Raw genomic sequence first — 17,011 nt, forward strand, 5'->3', positions numbered from 1 at the left:
CCCACTGCACATTCTGCTTTCTCTGATCTTTTTTTCTTAGCTGACTTTAGTAGTTTGTGTATGTGTGCAGTTTTGAAAAGTATTTACAGTTGCTCTTTACAAAAAAGGTAATCAATATTTTGTTTTTATTTCTCTTATTATGTTTATGTTATGTGGTAGGTTATGTAGTAGGTGTTGTTAGTATAGAGATGAATAAAACAGGGTGCCTACTTAAGGAGTTTACAGCCAATAAGGGATGCTACAAGGCCAAAAATATCAAGGTGAATAATACACTATAAAATAATGATCAATTTTATAGTTTAAAAATGTCTATTAGGGTCTGGGGTTGTGGCTCAGCCGTAGAGCGCTCACCTAGCACATGTGAGGCACTGGGTTTGATCCTCAGCACCACATAAAAATAAATAAATAAATAAATAAATAAAAACAAAGGTATTGTGTCCAACTACAACTAAAAAAATAAATATTAAAAAAATGTCTACTAATAGTAAACATTATCACCAACACATATGATTATACTCTTTTTTTAAAAGGTCTACGGAGGTTCTTAGCAATTTGTAAAGGCCTCCTTTTGGCCAGTGCCACACTTTATATACGCTCTGGTCTTCCCACCACTCTGCATGGCTGCTCTCTCTTCAGGTCTTGTTCTCTGACAACTGTAGCAAAAGGGATCCCCTTCCTCCCTTGTGGGTGTCTGGCACAGCCTTTTCTTATTTATCATGACAGTTGGTAATTATTTTATTTTTTCGTGTTTACTTCTGTTATTGTTCCTTATCATTGGATGTAAGCTCCCACAAGGGCATGACCCAGCTTTGTCCTGCCACAGTATTCCCAGCTGCACACACAGGGTCAGCTGAGTGACCACTTGTAGCAGGGCGTGGACACCCCCCCGCACTACCTCCTTGCCTGGTGCTGTCCTCTCCTTTCTTGCTGCCCTGCCCTCTTCCTGCCTCTGTGTTAGTACTTACCCACATGTTCTCGCATTTCCTCCAACCAAGCAGACTGCTTTTCAGGCAGACTTTCTTGAGTGAGTGAAAATGACCACATCAGCTCCTGTAGGTTGTACTTCCATTTCCACGCTGCAGCTCAGAGCTCACACTGTTTATCACCTACCTTCTAGGCACTGCTGCTGTGATCATCTCTTATTTCCTTACACCAAAGTTTCTTCATTTTTAAAGCAGGAACAATGAAAGTTAATATTAACAGAGGTATTGTGAGAATAAAGTCAGCCTTGAAAAATGCTTAGAATGGTAAAAGTTTGCTGTTACCATATTCACACCCACTTAGGATATAAATACAGTGTCAGTTTTTTTTTCCCCCTAATAGGTTCCATCTGTGCTGTTGCAACACAGTAGCATGGAAATTTATCACTAATAGTATATATTAGTTCGTAAACAATTTACCTTTTTTATAAATTAGAGTGGATTTAAGGTTATCCCTTTCAACATGTTACTCTTGCTCTGGCACATTGCTGAGAGAAGGGGTAGGGCTATGGCATTACAGGAATGTCATATAACCACAAACGGAGCTCATCTGTGGCTCAGTCTCCAGTGCATGCTGTTATTAATGTGTCACATATCATTACAATTCTTTGCCTCCTCACAATTTGGTTTAATTAAAATAGTTTAAAGTTCCAGGACATGGTCTGTCACAGCAGACTGATTTTGTGGCATCTGTATCTGATACCAGAGTCAATGGACACATTTTGTTATTGTCTCTTAGGTTAAAGGTTGACACCTATTTCAAACAGTAAACAATTTTGAAGGGTTTTATGAGATAACAATATAATTACTACCATTTATATATCTTTATTGGTTTAAACTATTATTTATTAATTTATTCTTTGGTATAGCCTTGTGAAAATTAGTATAGAGTTTTTGTTATATTTTAAAGATGAGAAAACTTAAGCTTATCTCACTATGTTGCCCAGGTTGGTCTCAAACTGCTGAGCCTAGGTGATCCTCCTGTCTCAGCCTCTTGAGTAGTAGGACTGTCACCCTGCCCAGCTTAGGGTCTTTTTTTGAGTTTCACTACAAGGAGGTAGCCAACATGAGACTCTTGACTCTTTTGTTTGCTTATCGAGATGGGTGCCTACCAAGTGTGAGAAAGAGGAAAGCTGTAGTGACACAGAATAGCACGTGGATTTACTAATTCCAGATTCTGTGCTCTTTCTTCAATAGAGGGGTTTGCTGTATAGTGGGTTATACTCCTTTAGCTGCAGACTCACACACAGGCGCTTTACAAGACCCCCTAGGTACACAGTTTACTTTGTCACACAGGCTTATGGAAGTTTTGTCTTTTATTTATGAAAATTATTTGTTGTCTTTCTATTTTCAGAATTATCAGAAAAGCTTATCTGATCTCAATCAAGTTCTCCTATTAGACCCAAATATTGTTGAAGCAAAGATGGAATTGGAAGAGGTAACCAGACTCCTCAATATTAAGGATAACACAGCATCATTCAACAAAGGAAAAGAGAGAAGGAAAATTGAAATTCAAGAGGTATTGTATTTGATTATCTTTGAAAGTACTCTTTTGGAGATGTTTTACATAACTAAGGTCATATTCCTTTGACTTCCACAAAATCTTATTCTGATGATCAGGGAAAATTTTAGCCAGTGATAAAGACAAAACTTGTCCTTTGCAGTCATAATTAACCATTGTGATTTCCCAGGGTGGGTCAATGGCTGGCATCGTGTTTCTTCAGTTCTTCCTTTCTTTGCTGGCCAGTCTGGCCTGCTCGTGGCACTGCTAACACTCCATGGCATATTGGAGCCACAGCCCTTAGCCATCAGGCTTTGCTTCAGATTAGACCTGGAGAATCCTGACAGAACTGACTTTAGTTTCTGGACCCTAAAAGCCACACCCCATGGAGATTTTCCAGATTTTCTCAGACCTTTTTTAGCACTCTGAAATAAGATTGGCTCATTGGAGATTTTGGACTATCCCAGGATCAAACATGGCTTTGTGATTTCCAATAATTCAGATGTTTTGCCCTGCCATTAATGAAGAATGCCAGGCCATGAATCCCTGTACCTTCATGAATACCAATTCTTGGTCTTATATTTCCACTAAGAATAAGACGCTAATAGGTGAGAGAAGCCAGAAGTTTTCTTCCCTTTAAAGAAGGAAGAAAAAATCTGTTCTGAGAGATTGAAAAATGTAGTGAACTTCTGTTAAATGTAGTGAACTTCTGTTAAATGTAAGGAAATAAGAATAATGGTAAAATTTATCAAGAAAAAGAGAAAAAATGTTTTAGGTTTTCATTTTGTGCAACATTTTTATTCAAAGAAAGTTCTGAAAATAAAATTAATAATAATTTCAATGTAAAACGATTTTAAAGTAGTATATATAGAATACATTTATGAATTTGGATTCTTAGAACCTAAAATTCTCTTCCTAAAGAAATTATAGATTTTTATTACAAATTACATACTTCTGACTTAAAACTCAAGTACAATCTACTTGTGGTTTTCAATTTCCATTTTCAAAGGCAACAGAGTATGTGTGGTGACTGTTATTCAGTGTCACTGTATAATTTTTTTTCTCATGAAGGTGAATGAAGGCAATGAGGAGCCTGAAAGAACCTCAGGGGACATCTCAACTGAATGCCTGGCTCCTGAGAAGGGAGGTGGAAGCAGTTTTGGGACACTAGAACACTCCGAGAGACTTGAGATTTCCATGCCTACTAATGCCTATGAATTTGGCCAGGTTATAAATGCTATCAATACAAGGAAAGATGAAGAAGCCTGTGCACACCTTTTAGCCATCACTGCACCAAAAGATTTGCCAGTGTTGCTGAGTAACAAACTTGAAGGGGATACATTCCTTCTTCTAGTTCAGTCTCTGAAAAATCATCTTATTGATAAGGATCCCTCCTTGGTGTATCAACATCTTTTGTATCTGAGTAAAGCAGAAAGGTTTAAGGTAAGTGATAAAGTGTTTTATTAATGATATCAGTTCTTTCAGGGTTTCTTAACTAACTTTTTGCCTTTTTTTTTTTTCAGATGATGTTGACATTGATTAGCAAGAGCCAAAAGGAGCAAATTCAACAGCTGTTTGATGATCTTTCAGCCACACCAAACCACCATTTTACTTTAGAAGACGTACAAGCCTTAAAAAGTCAGTATGAGCTTTAACTCAAGGTTACTGTTAGATTTCTTCCATGCATGTGTGCTCCCGTAACACCGACGAATGGTATTGTAATAGAGTTGCATGGATAAAACCTGGCTTAGAAAAGATCCCTTGGTCTGGACTGTAAAACATTTTACTTATTTTTATACACAGAACATGTATATTCTACAATCTGCTTTTTTTTAAGTTGTAAATATTTTCTTATGTGCCAGAGCCAACATCTTTATATTTAAAAAGTATGTTTAGAACATGTTAAAAATACATTTTAATTTATAGTACGCATTTTCTTTTAATAACTTACCTGTTAAAAACTTGAGTTAAACTGCATTTCTCTGAGCTATGAGGAAGTTCTATTAAGTTTGATAGAAATGAATTTCTTTAAAAATTTTTTTTAAAGTTAAAGTTATGATTATTCACTTTATATCTTAAGATACATATAAATCCCATTTTATACTACTAGTGAATTAAAATCAATTAAAATGAAATGCAACACTGAAATCTATGATGAGGTGATTATTAAATAAATTGTGTTTATCAATGAGAGCCATAAGAGAAACTTATTTTTTCTAATAAGGAAGTATTGCCTAATGATTAAGAACAAAAATTGCCAAAAGTTTCTACCACTTTTTACTAGATTTTAAGAAGTGACTTACTCTTATATATATTGCTTATGTAAGCAAAACATCCATTATATAAAAGCAAATTAAGCCTGCATTTATATTTGAATTTTTTCCCATATTTTTCTCAAACATTACATGTTCCCTTCCCCTTTTTTGTTTTCTGCTTTTGTGACTGTATTTATCCCTGTACTATAAAAGGAAAGTGAAGAACTCATCGTATTGAAAACTCTTTGTTAAGAAACACCTTTACTTTGGCCCAATTAACAATAAAACATTCAGGTCTCAATCAATATGTATTGTCATTTGTTCCAGTGTCTACAGTTAATTACCTTTTTGGGGGTGTTTTCTTGTATATTTAAAAGTGAAGATGAAAGATTAATATCACTTTCATTATTTCCATAATCACTGTTACTTTATCTAATCTTTTATAATTGCAGAATATTTTCAAAATCATCAACAGAACCTTTCAAACTGTACTTTTATGAGTGAAAATTTATAACCAAAAAATGTTTCTTCTTTTTTATGTCTAGTTTTTATAAAAGTAAATGATGGACTGTATTACACACTGGTATACGTACACATAACAGTGTATCTCATATCACCTAGGATGTTGTAGATGTTTTAGTTTGTGCAAGGACACTCCATGTTGTTCACACAACAAAATTACCTCCATTTCTTAGGCTATATTCCTATCATTAAGTGTCGGTTGATTAACTGCTTGCTTTCTGTAAGCACAATGATCTCATCTATGTGGTTGGAAAGGATAAAAGAAAACTCTTCAAATACACCTTCATATTTATGCACATTAAGACCCCTCTGGTATTATAGCCAGAAAGCAAGTGGCTGTTCCTTGAGCTCTGGTGGCATCTTCTGGAAATTTGTCGTGTTACAACAGTTGCACAGGACTATTTTTTTTTTTTTTTTTAGGGTGGGGGATACTGGGGATTGAACCCAAGGGCACTTTACCACTGAGCTACTTCCACAACCCCTTTTAAAAATTTTATTTTGAGACAGGGTCTCCTTAAATTGGCAAGGCTGGCCTCAAAGTTGGAATCCTGCCTCAGCCTCCCAAATTGCTGGCATTATAGTATGCATCATAACTATGCCTGGCTTATATAGAAACTACTTGGAATAGCAAGCATCTTTCTTCCCCAATTTGTTTTTGTACTGAAAGTGAGTACTATTGGAGCCTGGCACAAGTAGGTAGATACTTTGTCTTCATTGAATGAATCTAGAGGACACTGCCTTAAATATGCTAAATCCCAGCCAATTCCATGAAACCTCTGATAAGTGGGGTGGGGGTTGGGGGTGTCGGTAGGGAAGAATGAAGGAACTTTGGTTTGTGTAGAGGGGAGTGAGGGAAGGGGAGGGGCTCCAGGGATGGGAAGAATGAGACAGTCATTATTACCCTATATACATGTATGATTACATTGCTGGTGTGACTCTGCACCATGTACAGCCAGAGGAATGAGAAGATGTGCTCCAATTGTGTACAACATGTCAAAATGCATTCTACCATCACTAACACTAAATAAAACAAAATTCCTAAAAAGTGCTCATTTCCAGAGCAGATTAGAAGTTCCTATTATAGAGAAGCTGCTGAACATTTCTCAGTCATTCCTGGTATGTTTGCATAGTCACTTGGGAATCTTAATATCTAAAGTCTAGGAGGTTAGGAACCTAAAAAGAGGAAGCTGAAATTTGTGACCCAGTGGCCTAGAAGCTGGGCTGTGCAGTAACTAATTAATATATGAATTGTATAAGCATTTTAAATAAACTGAAACTATGTATATGGCTCCCTGGGGAGCTCTTACCTTTAATAAACTTATACTTAATTTGGGGAAAATTGTCAGTAACACCAAGCATCAATGAAATGCTCAAAGGTCACAGGTATTAAAAAGGGTGAGATAATAAGAATATTTTCTAAAATCTAAGCCACATCATAAGAACAGCTCAAGAAAACTGGATTACTTTAACTATAGAATTTCCACAAGAAATTACTATTAGCAGGTAGATGGCAGACAAGAGACTAACAAAGCAATTTGAATTGATTTTTTATTTTTCTATAAGGTTTTAATAGTGTCCTAAAGTCACATCCTAAGTATGAAAATTTACTCTTAAAACCTGCCATTTGACCTCTGCAATAGTGCAGCTGCTTTGGGACAGTTTGTCAGTTCCTCAAAAAGTCAGAATTACCATTTCACTCAACAATTTCAAAATTCTTGGTATCATATCCAAGAAAGCTGAAAATGCAGAAATTTGTCCATCAACTGATGAATGCATAAACACAAGTTTGTGAAATCCAAGCAATAGAATACTATTGAGCCATAAAAGAAGGAGGAAGTGATAGTGCTGTTTGTTCCATGGTAAACTTTGAAAGCATTAAGAAGACAAAGCTACATTTTATGATTCCATTTATATGAAATGTTCAGAATGGATGCTATTCATAGAAACAGAAGATAGATCAGTGGTTGCCAGGGACAGAAAGGAGAGAAGAATGGGAACTGACTGCTAATGGGTACTGGTAATGAGGTAGTGAAAATGTTTTAGAATTACATAGTGGTAATGGTTGTACAACCTTGTGAATACACCACATTAGAATTGTATACTTGAGAAAAGTATGAATTTTATGTTATGTGAACCATATGTCAACTTTTTAAAATGAGAAAACAAAAGCAAATTACCTGAGGAAGTGGAAAAGGCAAACTTTGGGTTCTCCAATCAATCCCAAAGGATATTTACTTGAGCCTGTTAAGAAATTTACCAGGAGGAATAAAAGCTAGGGAAGAGTGACAGACTAAATACCTCCACCCTCTATGATTGGAAATGAGGTTAAGGATATCAACTCTTAACTTTCTATTTAACACTAGTGGAGGTTGAGGCCATACAGTAAGGCCCCGAACATTATCAAAGGAAGAAGTAAAACTATTTGCAGACATAAGGATCAAAATCAAGTACCAAATTCAATTAAAAACTAGTCAAAAATGAGACATTTTAAAGATCTGTACACTGAAACTACGAAGCATTATTGAGAGAACTAAAAAAAAAAAGATCTACTGACTGACTGGAAGACTACTGTTAAGATGCAAACTTTCCCCACATTGATAGTCAACGTCCCAGCAGGCTTTTTGGTAGAAATCTACAAGCAAATTGCAGTCTAAAGGTAGTAATCAAGTCGGTGGGAATGGGACAAGTAGTGCCCATCACAAATGGTTTTACATTTGGAAAAATAAAATTGGACCTCTATATTATAACAAACGCCAAGATAAAATTCAAGACAGACTAAAGCAAATATAAGAAATTAAATAAAAATCTAATAAGAAATCCAGAAAGACAAAAGTACCATTTAGGACTAGGAGAGAACTTAAGGTGATTACAAGGTCTGAATATTACAATTAAACATATTAATGATATAGCTTTCACATTGTAAAAAAATAAAAGATAAAACGCATGGGTGAAGATGCGGTGGTGCATGCCTACTAGGCTGAGGCAGGAGGATCACGAGTTCAAAGCCAGCCTCTTAACAGCAAGACCCTGTTTCTAAATAAAATACCAAATAGGACTGGGAATATGGCTCAGTGGTTGAGTGCCCTTGAGTTCAACCTCCAGTACCAAAAAAAAAAAAAAAAAAGGAAAAGAGTATATGGGAACTCCGAACTATCTTTGCAACTTTTCTGTAAGTTCAAAAATATTCCAATAAAAATTTTACTCGAGAATAAAACAGAATGCACACTAAAAACAAAATGGAAGAAAAAAAGCTACTAACAAATAGTCAAATAATAGATTTGGAGAAAAATGTAGTAAGTCAAACTGATAACAGCTGTATTATATACAAAGATCACTTTCAAACTGACAAGAAAACAACCCCAAACAGGGAAAGCATATAATAGCAAATTTAAATACCCATATCCCCCAAAAGACAAATTATGAAGAGATGTACAACTTTACTAGTCAGGAAAATATAAAATCAGGTAATAGATAACTAAACAGTCTTGCAAAAATTACAATTACCTAATTGCTGGTGGAATGCAGAAATAAGGAGACTCATGTAGTACTAAGTAGACTATAAATTATTCTGATGGTCTTTGTTGGAAGAGAATCTGGGAATCTTATTAAAATTTTAAATACATGTACTCAAACATAACCATTTGATTTCCACAAATCTACCACTCATAATTAAAACTATCAGAAAATAAAGGACATATTAGGGCGTTTCCTAGAGGGTTTTCTAATAAGGAAAAAATAAGCAGAAACAAAGTGAATGTTCACCAATATGAGAATGTTTGAATAATTATAGTAAACATTTATACTATATAATTTTAATACAGCCATTAAAAAGAATGAATTGGTGGGCTGGGGTTGTGGCTCAATGGTTGAGTGTTCATCTAGCACACATGAGGCACTGAGTTTGATCCTCAGCACCACACAGAAATAAAATATTGTGTCCACCTAAAACTAAAAAATAAATATTTTTTTAAAAAGGATGAATTGGAGCTATTATAGAAGACTAGGACAGACTTCCTTAACCCATTTTGTCCCATTGTCTCCATGTGAAATAACCTATTAAAACTTTAGTATATATTTATGTAATATAAAATTATATATAATTATATTAATATATAAGGTCTAATTTTAGTTTCCTAACTATTTTAATACCACCTGTGTCAATTTCATTGAAATATTCACAGAACTGAAAACTCAGGATCTAAGATAATATTGGGAAAATAATAAAAGAATATATGCATTGTGTGACTATATAAACATGGAGAGAACTATTGCTTTATAAATATGAGGTCATTTGTGTTGGTTATGGGAGAACTTAATGTGACAAGAGGGGCAGAGCAGAGAAAGGGGAAACCAAAGAGGAGAGGAAAGGGAAAAAGGGGCAAGAGAGAAATAAATTCTTTTGTGTACATTTTATTTAGACTTTCTATAATAACTGCCTCTAAAACATCTGTTTATGTTACCTCTAAGGCAATCATTTCTTTATGTGGTTGAAAGCATTACATTTTATTTAAACAAACAGAACAAAAGTCCCCAAAAAGCAAAGTTAAAATGCCTTGGCTATATCAGCCCTGAAACATTATGTTCCAGTGGCTACCATACATTCTAGAACATTTAAAAACAAATTTGGTATAAAGCCTTGTTAAAAATGACTACTTTTCAGCCACTAGTAAACACCTTATTTAACTGGACAATGTTATGAAAGACACCAGTCACCAACTCTGAGGCAACAACTCAAAAACATCTTCATTCCCTTTGTTCAGTTATTCTGTTGTACCACAGCATATTATCCTTAATTTCCTCTTCAAATATAAAGTGAATACTCCAAGTACAGGAAAAACAAAAAGGAAAGATAAGATCCTTGACTTTAAGAGCCTACAGGTTGTTTTTGTTTGCTTGTTTGTTTAAGATTTGCTTTCCTAGCACCTTGAATTCAGAATTCAGAATCTGGAGGTACCTGTACACAATCTGGCATAGTATCTAAGTTTTACCTCCTTCATACAGGACAAATGGTAGCAGAAATAGGTGCTCCAATGCTATCCAGGAAAAATGCTGGAGAGAAAAAGAAAAAAGTAAAAGCCAGACTATCCTGTTGCCACCCACACACACACATCATAGAATTAGCAAACTCTGTTACAGAGAAAAGAACTTGCCATTTCTTATTGCTCATGTAACATAGATGAAATCAAGCTGGTTACCAATCCTGAAAACCTGGCTCTCCATGGTTAAAAAAGCAAGCAAACAATTTAAACCCTGATGGCCTTAACATCAATTTCTACCAAACATTCAAAGAAGACATGATCCCAATATTACACATTCTGATAACTGAAGTTCACCCTAGGTTAATGTTCAAAAAATCACATTCACCACAGAAGCACATTAAAGGAATAAATCAAATTATGTAACTGATGCCCCTCCCTAAAAAGCAGATAATAAAATTCAACATTTTCCAAAGTAGGAGCTCTTGACACACTAGGAGCTGGAAAAGAACTGACTACATTTGATAAAAAATACCTATAAAATATATGCAATTAATATCATAGTTAAAACAATGAAAGGTTCCCTTTGAAATTATTAAATCAACAATGACTCCTACAACAAATTATATCCTAGGAGTCCTAGACAGTGCTAATGGACCAGAAGAAGAAATGATGCAATGACCTAAGAAACAAAACATCTTGAATCTCAGCCCGGCCACTTAACCAGTTATGCAAACTCCAGGCCAAGTATTCAATATCACTGTTTCTCAGTTACCTTGTCCAGATGTAATATAGTGGGGGATAACATGTACTCCTTTCACAGGGTTGTTCTGAAGAGTAAGTTAATATTTTTAAAATGCTTAGAAAGCATTTGATACTTCAAGGTGCTATAAAAGTGTTTTTTTTTTTTTTTTTTGAAGAGAGACTTTTTTAACATTTATTTTTCAGTTTTCGGTGGACACAACATCTTTATTTTATGTGGTGCTGAGGATCGAACCCAGCGTCGCGTGCATGCCAGGCAAGCATGTTACCGCTTGAGCCACATCCCCAGCCCTTGTAAAAATGTTTTTTAAATAAATAAATTCACAGATGATGATGTATACACAGATATCCCAAAGAATCTGGAGAGAAAATGATTGGAATTAAAAGTGGTTATTTTAAGGGGTTTATGGAAATGTAAAGTGCCAAAACAGCCACGACACCCTCCAAGAAAAATGGGGTGGCAGACTTACCTATTGGATATCAAATTCAAATTCCAAGACTGATGTCTCAGTGGTCCATTAACTTATTTGAAGATTTGTTTCTGAAATGCTCATTCACCAGGTGTATCTACACAGCCCTTCCTAACATCCTTTACATCTTTGTCCTATAAGCAGAGACCTTTCTTGTTTGCTCTATATAAAACAGCACCATTTCCACAAATCCCCAGTAACTCTATTACCCCCTCCTTGCATTTTTCATAGCAACCATCATCTGACATTATTTTAAGCTATGTGTACGTTTTATTATTTTTGTCTTTCTCCCAGCTATAAGCTCTTTGTAGCCAGAATGGATGTTTAGCACCAAGATAAATAACTTCAGCATCTGTTACTTGGTTGAACGACAAAACAGGTAGAAATCACAAAAATTCCGATTAGCATACCAAATACATATAGTGATTCAACTTGAACTAAATTTGCAAACTCACTATTCATCTATTCAACAGTTACTACTCAACCAATGTAACTCTTCTTAAGTTTAGAATACTATTTTTAGCATTCAAAACCAATAAGTAAATACTAGATTTTAACATGATATATTGTACTTAAATGAGGGAAATATATGAAACAACAAATCTACCCAAAGGAACCATATAAAAATATAGTCTTGAAACTCTTTTCAGAGACTGAAAGGAAAGGCAAAACAATCTATGGAGCATGAGTTATTCTGCTCATAGGAATTAAATCCTCTGATGGGTTTCAACATATACTTTATCCTTTAGTGATCCATGTCTATATTTAACCAGACTAATGCTATGGAAATTATTAACATATTTACAAAATTAACCCACTTACAGCAAAAATTAGTTGACAGGTTATGCAAACTTAACAAAGATAATTCAGTGTTCTGAAGCTAAATATTTGTTAACTTACAGAGAATCCAGTTAAACTAGAAGTCTATATAATCAGCAGTAGGGTAGTATACTATTATAATTTTTGTATTTTTTTCCCCTCTGTCAGTACCATGTGATTTTTCCTCCAAGTCTTAAAAGAAAACAAGTGGGGAGGGTGAAATAAGTGCAGGCCCTCCAATGTGTTACCACTTTTGTTGTATTCCTTCAAAGTTCATTTAGCTTTCATCTTTAGCCTTTTACAGAAATGTCAAGGCAGTCACATTCAGATTATTTTCATGAAGTATTAACTATGTGCCAGGAAAACAAAAACAATCTGTGCATTTTATAGAGGCTCAACAGAAAGTACTTGGGAAAAAAAAAAGGAATACTCGATAAACTATTAGCCTGAATTTAAATAGTTCTAGTTTCATAATCTAATGGTTCTTTTAAAGTAGCCAAGATCTTTTTCCTTGTTTAAGATGCATATTTGTATAATGATCCTTTGCCACAACTCAATGATAGATCTACTTATCAAACTCAGTGAATTTATCTTAAGAAATGAAATTATGTTGACAAATCATCTTCCTTTGAGGGGAAATTCCAGGAATTGAAATGAAGAAAGGATAGTTTTTAATCATGGTTTTTTGAAAATTCCAGCAAACTAAACTTTTGAGCTGAGAAAGCAGATTGTCTCAATGGCTTGCGATATTTATGAATATCACCATATATCAAATAACATTCCGTTATAAAAACACATGTACATACACTAAAAGGCAGTAACACATTAGTATTTACATTTATTTCACATATGCAGTTTACACACTCATTACTGAACAAAACTGGAATGCAAACAAATATACAAATACCATTAATAAGCATTATCAAATAAAATAACTGGCACTAGTGTTATAAGCATATTAATGGACCTGGTGAGGAAAAGTGATGGAAGAAGACTGCAGCCCATGACATTTTTCTTTTTTATCAAAGAAAATGCTCAGTAGCACCATAATGGTAATACTTAAAAGAACACATAAGATGGAACTTTTTAACTGTTATCATTGAGGTTAACCTGCTTTATTTAAGTGAATTGTACAAGAAGTATTCTGGCCAACTTCTGCTTATGTCAGCTAAACATCTTCCATAAACAAAAGGAAATAAAGCCAACCATACATGGACCTTTTGTACTTGGTACAAGCTCTGCACCAGTGCTTTGATGTCATCATTGCAAAAGATACATGTTTTAAAAACTGAGGTTACCTAAAGTTATTCTCTAAAGCCTGAGTGTATCTTTGGTAGGCTAATACTTATTCAGTATTGTTATTAATCACATTCATTTTTCTCTATTTCCTGTATTTTTCTATATAATCCAAGGTGACTAAAGAGGACAGTATGGAAAACAACACAGCAAAATCCTCAAATAACTAGGCCCTTAAAACCCAGTCTATCCCAAAGGCACCAAGAATCAATGGGGTGCAAATTACCCCTTAGTAAAAGGGGACATTTTTGTGATACTTATAACCTAATGTGATTTAATTTTGCAGTCATATATATCTTATTGTTGTCAGTACACTTAATTACCTACCTTTACATTTTTCTTCTAAAATGGCATCAACAATATGAGATATACAGAGTACCAGGTGTTTCTATTTCAAAGTTGTACAAAAACTGCCACAATCTTGCTCAAAGTGTCTAAGTATCCAAATGGTTGCAAATGGGCTGCATTAAGCTTTATATATCCACATTGCATGTGAAGAAAAAAATGAAATTCGAGCCCAGTTATGAACAGAAATGTTACAAAGAGTATCATATATCCAGAATAACCTGCCAAGTTATCCCTTAGTGGTTTCAATAAAATATCACTAACCACTGATCCCTAAGCCTCAAGTTTACTTCGTAAGAATGCTGTAGAACTGGAACTGCATTAGTATTTTATATTGATTATAAATTAAGCCAAATTTCTATCTAAATACACAGGTGTGTGCATCAAGCAATGTTTTGTGACAAGCACACAAAACATGCTTTGCTTTTAAGATTTACTATTCTTATAATAATGCACTTTTAAAGCCTTCATTTCATAGTTTGGTAATTAAGATTCACATGAAACACAATGCTTTGCTGAACAGAGAAAATGTTATCTGCATTATGATTATGAAACCTAGCTTTTGCTAGTAACTTGAAACTTAAAAGTAGTCACATATATATAGTTCAACCGGCTCCAAACAAGGTTGTTCAGTGGTAACAGTTTTGCAGCATTTATGGGCTAAATTTCAGTCTGAATTGCAACTTTTAATTCCATTGTCTGATGTGAGTGGTTGTTGTTTGTTTCTTTTAGTGCATCACCAAAATATAAATCAACATTAGGTTTTATTCCACTGTTACCATGTTCTTCAGCAGTCTGATTCAGTTGTGGAACTTCTGAACAGGAACCAGTTTTGGTAAGCAGAGAAATACTACACTGATGTGGAGAATTCTCCAAGCGGTCATTTTCTACCTCAGGAAGAATGTTAACAGTAGCAAATCGGGCATGATAATCACTGGAACCATGACTACAGGAAGTTTTCATGCTTTCTAGATCAGAACAACTAAATTCAGAAAAATGACTAGAGTGCGAATCTGCTACAGATGGCATACTGTCACTGAGGGATGGAGCCTCAAATTCACTTGAGTTCGTGCTCTGTTGTTCTAATAACTGTGCATCCATGTCCTCTCTGGTCTCGTTTATCTTCATGTTACCCTTTTTCCTCAATTTCCCACTTTTTGATTTTTTCCCTGATGTTGCTTCTTTGGACCACTTGGTGGCACTGGATTTACCTTCAGGCAAGCCACTGGATGAACCACCAGCATGGCTTCGGGTGGCACTGCCATCGTCCACACTACTACTTCCACTGTTGTGCCTGAATTTGGATGGTTTTGATTCAATATCTACTTGCACTTCCATACTGTTGCCTTCTCTAAAACATAAAAGTACCAAATATTAAAAATATTTTTAGTTTCCTTTTTATATTTACTCAAATAGTAAAGGGGAAGGGTTTTGTATGAAAAATCCAAATACTATATATAAAAGCTATCAGAATATATTAATGCAAGACACATTCTACTAAAATAGAACTATTTGAAATAAGAGGTCTGTCTCTATAATGCTTCAATTTTTAAAAATTGTAGACATATTGTGCTGTTCTAGGCATTATGCTACTGTCCCCCTTTTAAGAATAGCTTTCCTGAGATACAATTTACATATCACGAAATTCACCCACTTAGAATACACAATTCAGTGTTTTTGAGTATCTTAGGAATTGTATAGCCATCATCACCATTGAACTTATCATCCCCAAAAGAAACCCTGTACCCATTAGCAGTCAGTTCCCATTCTTCTCTCCTTTCATCTCCTGGAAGCCACTAATCTACTTTCTATCTGTGTGGATTTGCCTTCTCTGGACATCTCACCATTTTCTTTCCCTAGAGAATATAATAATTCATCATCATTACTTCCTGACATTTTTGCCCAATGATAGGGATAAACTGATTTTAAATACTTTTGAATTTATAACTAGTTTTTCCTTACTTGTCCAGTGGGATGTAGGAATTCAGAATGGATCCCGCCATTGCTTTGGTGCTGGCATTGTCACTAACTGTTCCCAAGCTGACTGTACCAGATTCTCCACTTAGACTGTACCGTTCTTTCTGTACATCTGCTTGTACTTCCAACCTTAAAGAGGAGGGTATGACATAAAAACCAAAACACTACTGTAAATATGTATCATTAAACAATTCAATTGAGAGCCTTAGTGAAAATATGTGCTATGGTCCACGCATATAATTTCAGCTACACAGAAGGCTGAGGCAGGAGGATATCAAGTTCAAGGTCAGTCTGGGCAACTTGGTGAGACCCTGTCTTAAAATACAAAAAATAAAAAAGGTTGGGTTGTAGCTTAGTGCCCCTGGGTTCAATTGTTGGTCCAAAAATAACAACAACAAAAAAAACCCTTCATAATGAGATGTTATTTTAGACACCATTATCTTTTTAGTTTCCTCTTACTTGATTTTTCAAATTCTACGGAACCAGCACACTAAACAGTACCAGATATCCAAATGGACTGTGAAAAATGGCTGTATGACAAGTAAGGTTTTAAGAGAAAAAAATAAAAAAAGGATACAACAGATTTTAACTTAAATATGCTCTATTACTTTCACTCAGAATGTGGCACTCCTGCAATGTTTCAACACAAAAGTTAGAATACATTATTATCAACCATTAATCATGATAGATCAGTGGGTCAAAAAAATCCTATAATAAAGATAATTCTACATATAACATCTGAAATCATTTATCTATAAATCTACTTATTTTTACAGTGCTGGGGATTGAGCCCAGGGTTTTGCACATGCTAGCCTTTGTGCCATCCCCAGCCTGCATCTGACTTTTAAAATAACAGATAATAACATACAACACAACTTGAGTTTTTGTTCAAATGCAAACCTCCTAAAAATAAGATAAATATGACTGATTTATCCTTTAATTCATATATTGTCCTCTATATTAAAAGAAACAAGGTTAGGGCTGAGGTTGTGGCTCAGTGGCCGAGCGCTTGCCTTGTACATGTGAGGCACCAGGTTCAATCCTCAGCACCACATGAAAATAAATAAAGATATTTGTCTATGTATAACTAAAAATATATTTTAAAAAC

At 34.8% G+C, this 17,011-nt stretch overlaps 2 protein-coding genes across 2 annotated transcripts in view; one reads left to right on the forward strand and one right to left on the reverse strand.

The window, feature by feature from the left end:
• Spag1 (sperm associated antigen 1) overlaps positions 1-5,037 on the forward strand; it is a 62,805-nt gene extending 57,768 nt beyond the window's left edge. Inside the window, exons 17-19 of the mRNA XM_046464768.2 lie at positions 2,335-2,499; positions 3,553-3,924; positions 4,005-5,037. Of these exons, the coding sequence (XP_046320724.1) occupies positions 2,335-2,499; positions 3,553-3,924; positions 4,005-4,136 (669 nt within the window). The 3' untranslated portion in view covers positions 4,137-5,037. The remainder of the gene's footprint in view (positions 1-2,334; positions 2,500-3,552; positions 3,925-4,004) is intronic.
• Positions 5,038-13,106: 8,069 nt separating this feature from the next.
• The window catches only part of Rnf19a (ring finger protein 19A, RBR E3 ubiquitin protein ligase), a 42,067-nt gene continuing 38,162 nt past the window's right edge, over positions 13,107-17,011 (reverse strand). Inside the window, exons 9-10 of the mRNA XM_046464674.2 lie at positions 15,889-16,032; positions 13,107-15,277 (exon numbers count right to left, since the gene is read on the reverse strand). Coding sequence (XP_046320630.1) covers positions 14,587-15,277; positions 15,889-16,032 — 835 coding nt within the window. The 3' untranslated portion in view covers positions 13,107-14,586. The remainder of the gene's footprint in view (positions 15,278-15,888; positions 16,033-17,011) is intronic.

This window comes from Marmota monax, unplaced genomic scaffold (assembly GCF_021218885.2).
Source record: "Marmota monax isolate L192 unplaced genomic scaffold, Marmota_monax_Labrador192_F-V1.1 WCK01_AAM20220418_F8-fsc00003, whole genome shotgun sequence".
In the NCBI taxonomy this organism is placed as follows: Eukaryota; Metazoa; Chordata; class Mammalia; order Rodentia; family Sciuridae; genus Marmota; species Marmota monax.